The 12,199-nt window shown below is 36.6% G+C and overlaps 1 protein-coding gene across 1 annotated transcript in view; it reads left to right on the top strand.

Moving 5' to 3' along the window:
- The window catches only part of LOC103782178 (titin-like), a gene marked incomplete at its 3' end in the record, with an annotated part of 73,259 nt that overhangs the window by 40,572 nt on the left and 20,488 nt on the right, over positions 1–12,199 (top strand). Inside the window, 17 exon segments of the mRNA XM_008949929.1 lie at positions 2,083–2,160; positions 2,853–2,921; positions 3,459–3,629; positions 3,873–3,935; positions 4,196–4,267; positions 4,616–4,696; positions 5,196–5,273; positions 5,945–6,022; positions 6,515–6,598; positions 6,915–7,013; positions 8,196–8,273; positions 9,095–9,169; positions 9,311–9,385; positions 9,641–9,724; positions 9,991–10,053; positions 10,351–10,428; positions 11,656–11,772. Coding sequence (XP_008948177.1) covers positions 2,083–2,160; positions 2,853–2,921; positions 3,459–3,629; positions 3,873–3,935; positions 4,196–4,267; positions 4,616–4,696; positions 5,196–5,273; positions 5,945–6,022; positions 6,515–6,598; positions 6,915–7,013; positions 8,196–8,273; positions 9,095–9,169; positions 9,311–9,385; positions 9,641–9,724; positions 9,991–10,053; positions 10,351–10,428; positions 11,656–11,772 — 1,443 coding nt within the window.

The following is a 12,199-nucleotide window of genomic DNA, read 5'->3' as shown; positions in this document are numbered from 1 at the left end:
GAGGAACTCCATTAGCTACAGGACTCCAGTTAGACTCTGTCCCACTGATCAGAACCTTCTGAGCTCTGTTCAGCCAGTTCTCAATCCACCTTACTCTCCACTCATCTAACCCACACTTCCTAAGCTTACCCCTGAGGATGCTAAGGGGGACAGTGTCAAAAGCCTTTGTGAAGTCAAGGTAGGCAACATCGACTGCTCTCCTCTCATCTACCCAGCTACTCACACCAGCATAGAAAGCTATCAGATTGGTTAAGCATGATTTCCCCTTGGCAAATCCAGGCTGACCACTCCTGGTAATCTTTCTTTTCCTCCACATGCTTAGGGATGACCTCCAGAATGAGCTGTTCCATCACCTTTCCAGGGATGGAAGTAAGGCTGACGGGTCTGTAGTTTCTTGTGTCCTCCTTCTTACACTCTTTGAAGACTGGAGTGACATTGGCTTTCCTCCAGCCCTCAGGCACCTTGCCTGTTCTCCATGACCTTTCAAAACTGATGGAGAGTGATTTAGCAATGACATTAGCACCACTCACTGGGTGCATCCTACCAGGGACCGCAGATTTGTGTTTGTCCAGCTTGAATAAATGATCTCTAAGCTGATCCTCCTCAACCAAGGGAGAACTTTCCTCTCTCTAGACTTTCTCTCTTACCTCCAGGGACTGGGATTCCTGAGGGCTGGCCTTAGCAGTAAAGACTGAAACAAGGAAGGTATTCAGTAACTCTGCCTTCTCTGTATCCCCTGTCACCAGGGCACTCACCTCATTCAGCAGCGGGCCCATATTTTCCCTAGTCTTCCTTTCACTACTGATGTACTTGAAGAAGTCATTCTTGTCTTCTACATTCCTTACCAGATTTAATTCCAAGAAGGCTTCAACCTTCCTTGTTGCATCCCTACATACTCTGGTAACATTAATATATTCCTCCCAAGTGAACAGTCCCTTTTTCCACATTCTGTAAACTTCCCTAATCCCTTTGAGATTTTCCAGAAGCGTCTTGCTCATCCATGCAGGTATTTTGCCTCCTCTTCTTGATTTTTTTACTCATAATGATGCACTGGTCTTGAGCTTGGAGATGGTGGTGCTTGAAAATTAACCAGCTCTCTTAGGCTGGTTAATCCCATGGGATTCCTCTAAGTAGGTCTTTGAAGAGGCCAAAGCTAGCTCTCCTGAAGTTCAGGGTTTCAATCCTACTTATTGCCTTGGTTGTTCCTCGCATCATCCTGAACTCCACGATCTCATGATCCCTGTAGCTAAGGCTGACCCCAGTCTTCATGTTCCAAATGAGACCTTCTCTGCTTTTTAGTATAATGTCCAGCAGCACACCACTCTTCCTTGGCTCCTCCACCACCTGTGTCAAAAAGTTATCATCAATGCACTGCAGGAACCCCCTGGACTGTGTGTGCCTAGCTGTGTAGCCTTTCCAGCAAATATCAGCGGTTTAAGTCCCTCATGAGCACCTGGGCATGTGATCATGAGGCTGCTTTCAGCTCTCTATAGTAGGCCTCATCAGCTTCCTCTTCATGATCAGGTGGTCTGTAGAGAACACCCATAACAGTGCCACAAATAGTAGCCTGCCCCTTAATTCTTACCCATAAGCTATCAACATGTTCTTCATTCCCACCTTGGTGTATCAAGGGGATGAACTGGCAGAGCTCGGTACATTCCAGTTGCTTTCTCACAGAAATAGCAGCTCCACCACCTCTCCTTGCTGGTCTGCCTTTCCTAAATAGTACGTAGCTATCCATGACAGCATACCATTCACACGAGACATCCCACCATGCCTCTGTAATTGCCATGTTCATGGACCTGTGACTGCACCCAGATCTCTAGTTCTTCCTGTTTATTCCCCACGCTGCAGGCGCTGGCGTGCATGCATTCAGATCACTGCATGTCTCCCAGGGGAGAGTGGCCCTGATCATCTGTTTCACAAATGCCTTTGCCACCACTGTTCACCACCAGTGAACAATGCACAGGATGCAATGGTTGTAACATCCTAAACAAGAAAATAGCCAGTTCTACCTTGTTTGTGGCTAGGAAATAATTTCTGAGATTATTTAAATAATGTATGTATCGGAACCCCTTACAGTTGTCAAGAAACCTGTTGAAGAAAAAGTGGAGATAGCCACTCAGAGGGTAGCAGAAGAAAAAGTCAAACGGGCTGAGGGTAACAACTGTTAAATTACCTTAATGTCATTGTTACATGAAAGTAGTGGCTATTGTTACCTGGCTGATCTGCATATGCTTTGTCTTCATTTAACATTGGTCTGATCAATTTTTCAGTCTTTGTAACATCTAGCAAAAGCTTCTGCTGAATTGTATGAAAGGAAGATGAATAGCTTTTCAGGGGAAAATACTAAATATAGATGCTAACTACAAATGCTTTAAGAAAGGAAATGAGTGTAAAACTACAGTGGGTGAAACAAAGTGATTCAATCTGAGCTGAAGGTGTGAAATTCTCTTCTACCTCAGATTTCCATCTTGACTTGTCTGTGAGGATGTCTTGGTTAATTGTTTGGTCAGGAAATAAAGATGCATCCATTATCTCTTGGTAACCACCTCCTCTTGTATAGCATTTCTCATTCTGTAGCAAGAACCTGTTGGGTGCAATTCAATGTGTCAGGATATGACCTGTGTACTAAACACTGTGCGTTATTCAGCCCCTTTAGAAAGTAGCAGTAAAAAGAAGCAAACACATTCCTTCTGTTGCTTTGCATGATTCAAAGGAGCCTGACTCGGCTGATTTAGGTTACGTTTGTCTCGTTTGTTGTGCTTTTGACATCAATGTTAGACAGCTGTAAACTTACCTTTGTTTTTTGCTAAATATACGACTGAGTAACAAAATTTTAATCCCAACAGTTACAAAGAAAGTTCCACCACCAAAACCTACACCAATGATCATTGAGGAAAAAGTTATGAAAAAGGAAGGTACAGATCAGCATCTTTCAACTGCAGTTTACATTTTTTTCACAGCACCCTGTGTGTTCTTGTGCTTCTTGTGAATTTATGGGCATGTGTATGTACCTACATCTATCGTATTACTCGTGCTATGGCTACTCTCAGTGTTTGAACAGTATGTGTACCATACTTTTATCTTTCATAAAGTCTGTTTTTAACATGTTTGTGGCTAGCCTTTTGATTCTTGTTTAAATAGCCTGCAGGATATTGCAGTGTGATTTAGCTTTTTCTTCATCTATTCTGCCTGCTGGCCTGTGCTTACATCAAAAAGCATACTTTTGGCTCAGTGCCTGAAAAGTTCTTTGAAGAACACCTTTTGGAATTCTTCTCAGATACTATTTCCAAAAGCTTGTGCATGCATTTATTTTAAACTTTCAGGTTAAATGTGTCTGTGTCTTCAGTCTTTAACTGATACTAAACATATTTGTATGCTTGATTTGAGTTCAGTATTTTAAAATATGAATGCTGACTGTCTAAATATGTCTAAGACTTAAATGTGCAATACAGATACAGATTTGATAAAAACTCACATTCTGACTACCACTGATGTGGATATAGAATATAAAATACTAAAACAAAATCCTATCTTTAAAGTACCGACAGTAGAAACATGGACTGTTTCAGAAGAAAAGATGTCGGTTTCTGTCCACAGAGAAGAAGAGTATTCATATGTCACAGGTATGTACAAAACCAAAAAATCTGTACACCCAAATCAAAACAATCTTTCAATTCTGTTAAATTTTCTTTTAATTTTTTTTTATGTACGGTGAACTACATATTTAGACACATCATATATAGTCTTTCAACATGCCTTGCTTCTTTTTGTTCATTGTGTTATGTAGCCTGAGTTTTCTTTAGATTAATAGACATCAACATTTCAACTATTTTATCTTAACATTGTTTAAATGCTTTTCTTTGAAGAGCCAACAGAGCATGAGAAAACAGTTGAAGAAAGATTCTTTGAAGCTGTTTACCCAATTGAAGGTAGATTAATTAAGAATGTGAGGCTAATCAGTATTTTAGATTTTTTTGAAAACAATTTGAATCTGTAGTTAATCAAATCTCACTGTGAGAATTGTACGTGCTGTTGGTTTTCTGGGTGAAATTTTTACATATTAGCATATGTGTTTCAATGACCTCTGTGTCCTGGACACACAAAATATCTTCTTAAAAGCTTTCAGATTTACTACAGACAGGGATATTTCCTATCTCTAAATTTAATATCCTTAAAATTCCTATTGTAGCACATAAGGAAGTTGAAAAGGAGGAAGAAGAAGTAATAGTTTCTACAGAACTGGAGATCCCTCATGTTGAAGGTGAATAAAATCTTTGTGTCATCATGTGCTCCATTTTTCTCAACTTTCATGTTATCTGCCTTTACCACTCTTTACCAAAGGATAGTATATCAGAACTGAGATCTTTCCATCTCTCTATGGCTCTTTTCTCAAATGTTCAAGCCCTACTGCATTTCTGCATCTAATTCTTCATCATTACTTGAAATAATTCTTTGAATAGCTCTTTTTGAGATAAGCATGTTGTATCTTTTTGATAAAACAAAGTATTTTTTGTCAGAGTTTGCTAGTCCAGCGTGTTGAAAGTAGCCTGCTTTGATTTGCCAATTATTTTTACTGTCTCCTAAGTATTTAACACCTATCTCTTTAAAGTGCCTGAGATACCAAAGAGGCATGTTCCAGAAGAAAGAAAGCCCACTCCTGTTCCTAAAAAAGAAGTTCCACCAGCTAAAGGTATTTCTACTGCCCTAGTAACAAACAAGAAAAAGAAAAAAAAAATTCTCTTTGTGTCTTTGGTTTTGCATTACCTCCATGTGCATTACTTGATTATGCATTATCTCCCTTATCTCCATACTTTCAATTTTTGTTGGTGCTAAAACATACTTACAGCTTGCATTTGTCTCAGCTTTGGCCCTTTTCTTTCTTAACAATTTTGTGCTTGTTGTTTGTATTTCGGTTGTGTGACTTTTGTAGACAAGAGTTGGGTGTTTTTACTTCAATAGTGCCATGACTATAGTGATAGTGCAGTAATGTTAACATTGGAATGTGATATGGTATCATAGTGTCTTTCCCATGCAGACCACTCTATGTCCAAAAAGTTGTACATGTATTGTGTTGCAGCATTCAGCTCCTTGTTCAGCCACTATGTTCTGTAAAGCAATCTTGGATTACTGAATTCTGAATAAGTAGTTCAAAAACTAAAGCTCTCTCACTTTGACAATGTTTTTCAAAGTGCCTGAAGTCCCTAAGAAACCTGTTCCAGAAAAGAAAGTTGCTGTTGCTAAAAAAGAAGTGGCTCCCCCAGTAAAAGGTACAGCATCTTTTGAATGTAGTCTTTAATCAGTCCTGTATTATTGTATTGTTTTCTTAACATCTATTCACTTCTCAATATAAGTATATCATAAATATAGTGTTTATGTGTTATGTTGTGTGTCTGTTCTCTTCAAAGACAAATTCAAAAGCCTTAGAAAGATTACTTAAACAAATTTTAATACCTTTAAAGTTCCTGAAGTGCCTAAAAATACCTATGCCTGAGGAAAAAGTACACATTCCTGTTCCCAAAGAAGAAAATCCACATGCCAAAGATATACTTATGATGGACTTGTTGAATATCTTTTTAGTTTTTTGTTTTTGTCTGCCTGTACGTAAGCATGTTTGTGTTAGAAACTGATTTTTTATGTATAATTCTCTGTGCATATATAATAGGTTTTAAGGCCAAGTAATATATTTGAGAAGCTGTCTGTGCAGTTAAAAAATCAGTCTCAAAGCACTTCACAAGCTTCCAAAGATTGGTTTGTTGGTTTGTTTTTATTTTTTCCCAAATACATGTTGCTCTTATCGCTTACCTTTCTATGTTACGTGTATGAATGTGTTATGTGGTGTGCCCTGATATTCTTATAAATGGATTAATGAAATTCTATAATACTCCAATAAATCTTTGAAATATAGAATTCTGTTATTTTATATTTTATCTTTTTTAAGTGCCAGAAGTGCCTAAGAAAGCTCCCCCAGAGAAAAAAATTGCTGTTCCAAAAAGAGAGGAAGCTCCACCACCTAAAGGTACACTCAAATACACAACATTCTCTTCTTGTTATCTCAAGCTTCTTGTTTCTGTCCGATTTGTGTTTTGATTGTTGGGGTAATCTGGTTTTAGTTATACAACAATTACATTAGCTACATATCTTTTATGTCAGTTTTGTGAATAACTCTGCTATTGATGTAGTCTTGAAACACCTGTAATTTTAGTTACTTATTATTACAATTAATTTATCTGAAGTGCCAGAAGTACCTAAGAAACCAGTTCCAGAAGAAAAAATACTACATATTCCTAAAGTAGAAGAAGCTCCACCTGCAAAAGGTACAATATTTTCCACTGCAATATAATTTATTGTAGAATTTAGAGCATTGCATTTGTCTCAGCTTGCTTAGCTGTTATGTTTCATAAGCAAAATACGTTCATGTGTAATCTTTTCAAATTATGCATTTCTGTTATGTGATGCTTTTGCCAGCTGTGTGCTTTACAGACCCTAAAATTAAGTACTTTCTTTTAAGTGCCTTCAGTTCCTAAGAAACCTGTACCTAAGGAAAAAGTACCTCCTGCTGTTCCTAAAAAAGTTGAGGCTCCTCCAGCTAAAGGTATGCTTTCCAGTAGAACAAAAGAATATGCTGTTTCTCAGCTTCTGTTAATATGTTCTGTCTTGTTATCACTCCTTGATTTGTGCTTCCCCTGTGAATTCTGTTGTTCTGATTTAGTGACAATGAATCGTTACAGTATGTTGTATGTCTTGTGCAATACTTATAAAAATACTATTTCTAAATACTGAATCTCTGTTATGTGTTATGCGCTCAAAACCCTTAAACAATTCATTGGAAACTTAGATTTAGCATTTTGCAACTTTGCCTTCACAATGGAATTAGAAAAACATACATTTAATGTTACTGTTTTTCAAAGTGCCTGAAGTGCAGAAGAAAGCCACTTTTGAAGAAAAAGTATTTATTACAGAAGAAAGAGTATCTGTTGCCATACCAGAGGAAATCCCATCACCTGAAGGTACTATAAACAGACAATAGTGGGAAAGTTATACTTTGCCTACAAGTCTATTGTTCTAAGACTAAGACCAAAATACACTAAGTTTGTGTTAGTTATCACGTATGAATTTTGTGTTGAGCATTTTACCAACTTGCAGGCAGTTAAAAGCCTCCTGAGTGCCATTTACAATTTCAGTCTTGAATGCCAGGATCCCATCCTACTGACATGAATGGAAACTCTACCACTGAATACAATGATCTTCAGATCAAGCTCTCATGAAATCTTAGTAAGAAGTATGGACATATACTGTTGAATTTAGACTCAGATAATTAGGACTGTAATCATCCATTTTTCTTACTCCTTACAAAGCTCTCTGTAGCCCTGCAGATAACAACACTATTTCTCTCTGCAGTGGTAGCTTCTTACTAGCTCTTTTAGTTCACATTCTCATACTCAGAGATTGAGATCTTTTTTTTTTTTTAAGTTAGTATAGTTCCACAAAAAAATCTACTTCAAGATAGCTGAAATCAGTATTTTGACTGTTTCTATATTCCATTTATAACTAACCAGTCAAGACAGTTTACATACTTTATTTAAAAGCAGAAATGAGTTTTGAAAGCAGAAATAGAAGTAATATATCTAAAATATGGACATGCAAGTATAGATTCATATGAATACATGCAGTGTTAATTTCTATTTGTCTTTTGCAAATTAACCTTTTACCATAGGACAAGTTGAAGTTTTCCCTCATAGTCACATTTGTAGATGTGCACATGCCAGGCTTTCCTCTCAGTTCTTGATCTACCTCTTACCTTATCGTATCTTATCTTATCTTATCCCTGTCCTTCTTACTTTCATGTAGCTGGCTCAAGGAGCAATCTCTATTTCTTTAATTGTTGTTTGACACACCTCCTGCCCCAGCTGTTGTGATGAGGAAGTTTGGGGAGCTGAGGCATTCTGATGGTCTGATAGTTCACCAGTGAAGACTATTTGAGACAGAACAGCACACAGAAGTGTAGATGAAGCATGGACAAAACATGTCATTTAAAGCAAATAATATCTGTGTGTGCACAGCACTTTCTGTTTTGTATGCATATCTGTCATTATCACACAGAACTTGAAAGAGTTCGTCTTCATCTTCTCCATGCATCAATCCCTCCATCCATCCACCAAAAATACTAAAACTAATATTTTTCTTTAAAGAACCAACTGTTGAAGAATGGGCTGAAGAAGAAATGGAGGCAGAGTCTATTTCCATTCACAGAGAAGAAATTTCTGAAGGTACAACCACAATTCAGGAATGTTAGGCAAAAGCAAAAGTAACTTTTTTTGCTACCAAAAATAGTGTGGATTAATATCTACTCTATTCTCAAAGAAAAATTTCTATTACTTGCTTTTGAAAAGTGTAGCAGTTAATCCTGTTTTGATACAATGAAAATAATGAAGTATCTCTCGGATGCTGAGAATTGTCAGCCCTTCTCTTATTTTTACAAAAATTCTTTGTTGGAAGTTCCTCTTCCCCCAGGTTGGTTGGATGAAGTAAAGGTCCTTTAGAATATCATGGTGCAGTCTGGTTCCTCAGACCATTTCATAGTAAAATGACTGAATTGTTTCCACCTGTAAGTGTATTGGTGGCAACATAGTGCAGTGAAGGATGGTAACATTCACTGACTGATCCAATTTCCATTACAAGTGACGCCATAGAAAGTATTTTCAAGGGACGGACTTAGTCAAGGAATTTCTTCAGTATCCGCAAGAGAGGCTTTCTCAAAGTGGACAAATTCCAACATCAGTGAGTTAGTGGACAGAGGAAACGAAAGTGCTCATCTAGTACTTCAAATACTGAGTACTTTCAAATTCCACAGAAATTCAAGATGAGAACTGAATCTCAGTTCCATTTAAGTTGCTTGGAGTTTTACTGTTGGCTTCGGAAGGAGCAAGATGGTTTGAATGTAGATTTTGTAATACCAGTGGTATTTGTTAGTAAAGCACGCTGCTTATTCTTTTCTTACAAATATTTTGCTGCTTACCAGGGCCATAAAGACAGCAATAGATGTCAAATACTTAAACTCAAGTATTCTTTTTATTTCATTATTTTTAAGTGACTGAAGAAGAGTCTTACTACATAGAGGAGAGGGTAACTGTTCCTAAAAGAGAGGAAGCTCCACCCCGTAAAGGTACATGTTCTTTCATTGTGAGTGCTATGTTGCCCCTATATGTTTATCTCCATTTGTGGGTTTCTTTTGTGTGAAAGAAATGTGTGCATGTTATGGTCGTACTAATCCTCTTTGTAAAATTATGTATTATATCTTTTTAAGTGCCTGAGAAGCACAAGAGGGTTCTTCCTGAACCAAAAGTTCCAGCTGCTCCTAAGGTAGCTTCAGGAGTTAAAGGTATAAACTAGTTCCTCATCTGGGTGTTGTATCTTCAAAGGGATTATGTTTCTCTTCCTGTCTTTTTTGTATCTGTTGAAGTGAATACTGTCTGCTTCCAGTGTCGAAAGGTTGTCTCAAATTCTGTCTAGTGCTATGAAAAGTATTTTTTGTGTTTAACTCAGTAAAAGACATTGTGATGTGGTAAACAATCACATATATTGCACCTTAAAATTCTTTATTATCTTCCTTCTCATCTTACTAATTTTTCTAAAGTTCCTGAAGTTCATAAGAAAGCAGTTCCTAAAGAAAAAGTAGCTGTCCCTGTTCCTAAAAGAATGGAGCCTCCACCAGCAAGAGGTATATTAGTGGTTTGTTCCTGTTGCAAAAAAAACCCCAAAAAACGCTTTTTTGTTGTTGTTGCATTTGTCTTTAACATATATGCATGTTGATAAAAAATATATCCTATATACCAAATTTCTTCAACATTAAACATGTAATTATGTCCATTTGTCTACAATGTGGCCTCCACCCTGTGACGTCTTGATGAGATTTATGTGCTCTTTAATCTTTTCTCTGATGGCTGTTGGTGAAAAAATTTCTAAAGTTGCACAATCTTTCTTAAGAACCTGCAGAAAAACAGGTGCCCACTTTTGAGATAGAATTTGAAGAACCTCCGTCAACCAAAGGTAAACAAACTGAGAATATTATGTTTGGTCTTGCAGTGTTTGTGTTGAGGCATTTTATGTAAAAATGTTTATGCTTGTTAGTATTTGTAACTCTGTCTGGATTTTCCCTTTCTTTTGATTATTTACTCATCTTTTTGCTATGGCTATAAAGTATACTTTTCTGCAGTGTTTCATTTTTCTTGGTGTTGAAGTTTACTTCAGTTTTTTTTCTTTTTAATCAGATTAAATAGAAAAATCTTACATATGTCTGCATTTCAACTATTGCAAGTAAATATTCTTACACTTATTATTTTTAAGTGACTGAAGTGCACAGGAAAATTATCATGGAAGAAAAAGTTGCAGTTGCTAAAAAAGAGGAGGCTCTACCAAAAAGAGGTATATAATTTTTCAGAGATACACAAGAAAAGTCTTGTTTCAGAATACTGATTTATAATGTCTAGTTGTATAACACAAGCTGTACTGTCCAATGTTTGCTGTCTTTTTTTTAATTTGACTTAAAGAAATATCAAGTCTCTACATTTGTGTTTTGTCATCTGGTTATGCTCATAAACTGTGATTAATTCAAAATCTTGTAAAACAAACTTGTTTTTAAAAACTGCCAGCAGTGCCCAAGAAGCCTGTGCCAGAAGACAAAGTACCTGTTCCAGTTTCACAGAAAGTGGCAGCTCCACCAACTAAAGGTATAGAAGTTCAACTGAAAGTAGAGAAGGCTTCTAAATATTAGATGTCCATGTGCATCATACTCACCATCTGCCTGTTTAATCAAACCCCTGTCTCTTCTGTCTTGATTATAAATGAAAAGGAACTTTGTTTTCTGTCTTGCAAAAGAATGGAAAAGGTGACAGAGAACAGTCACACACCTGCATTTCTTGCATTTTCTAGCTACTATTTTAACATCATTGATTACTCTGTCTGCTTAAGAGCTTTAGAAAACAGAGTCAAGTAACTTTATTGAAAGTAAATTTGAAAACATTTACAAAAAAAAATTATCAATGTTTCATAACATTGCAATATTCAGTGAAAGGTTTCAAACTTAGAAAGATGTCCTTTGTTTCTGTGATTTTCTTGTGATTGAAAAGTGATTTTGTTAAGTGTCCTGTATGTGTGATGTTCTCTGGTTTGATTACATTTCTGAAGAGCCTAGAGCCACATTATTTCCATCTTACTTTCACCTCTGTCATTCCATTTTGCTTCATGATCTGTGAATACACTGTTTGCTTTTGATGTGTTTTGGTCTATATATCTATTATTCTAGTATTATATGTATTGTTTTAGTAAATATTATTTTAATATTTAACTATATTTCTGCTGTTACTAAAGTTGCACAATGTTTCAAAGTGTCTAATTTATCTCAGGAATTTATTCCTGGAACCTACCAAACTAGTAGTCTTCAAAATACTTAATGCATATCTAGCACCTAGCTACTGTGCATTAAATCTTCCACTGGTCATTTTCTCTCTTTATTTAAATGTTTTTATGTTTGTATGTCTGGTGTGATTGTTGTGTTACTGTAAGTATCTTTATGTGAATGTTTACTATTTCCCCATAACTATTTGTCCATAATTCTTTCCTATGAGCTTCAGAAAGTGTGATTTCTTTTAGAATTTAGTATTCTTACAATTACTATCTTTAAAGTGCCAGAAGCACAGAAGAAAATTATCAGAGAAGAAAGAGTATCCGTTGCTGTTCCGAAAAGAAAAGTGTCTCCACCACCAGAAGGTACTCGTGCCCATGGATTAATCTGTGAACAGACTGTCCTTATGCAGTACCACCAGAGCTTCAAGCATGCTGGTCTGAAAGCTTTCCTGAAGTTGTGTTAGAATCATAGAATTGTTTAGGTTGATTGAGTCCAACTGTTAACCTAACACTACCTAGTCAACCACTATGTTCTGGAGCCTGCAGGGAACCTTAAGAGAGTCTTTAAGACATACTAGAGCCATATTTTTCCCAGTTAACGTGGATGTGGAAGATGCCAGGAAATAAAAATTAGTTTTCTAAGAAACACCAAATAAGAAACTATTGTACATAATATTGCACTGGAGAAAACCATTAACGTTAGACTCTGTTTTTGAAGTAGCAACAGAAGAAGAACACTGGGCTATGTCAGAGGAAGTATCCATTTCCTTTCACACAGACAAGGAGATTT

The sequence above is a fragment of the Merops nubicus genome, unplaced genomic scaffold, assembly GCF_000691845.1.
Source record: "Merops nubicus isolate BGI_N331 unplaced genomic scaffold, ASM69184v1 scaffold15021, whole genome shotgun sequence".
Lineage (NCBI taxonomy): Eukaryota > Metazoa > Chordata > Aves > Coraciiformes > Meropidae > Merops > Merops nubicus.
The sequence above is the reverse complement of the archived record's forward strand: the minus strand, read 5'-3'. Positions and strand labels throughout refer to the sequence as shown.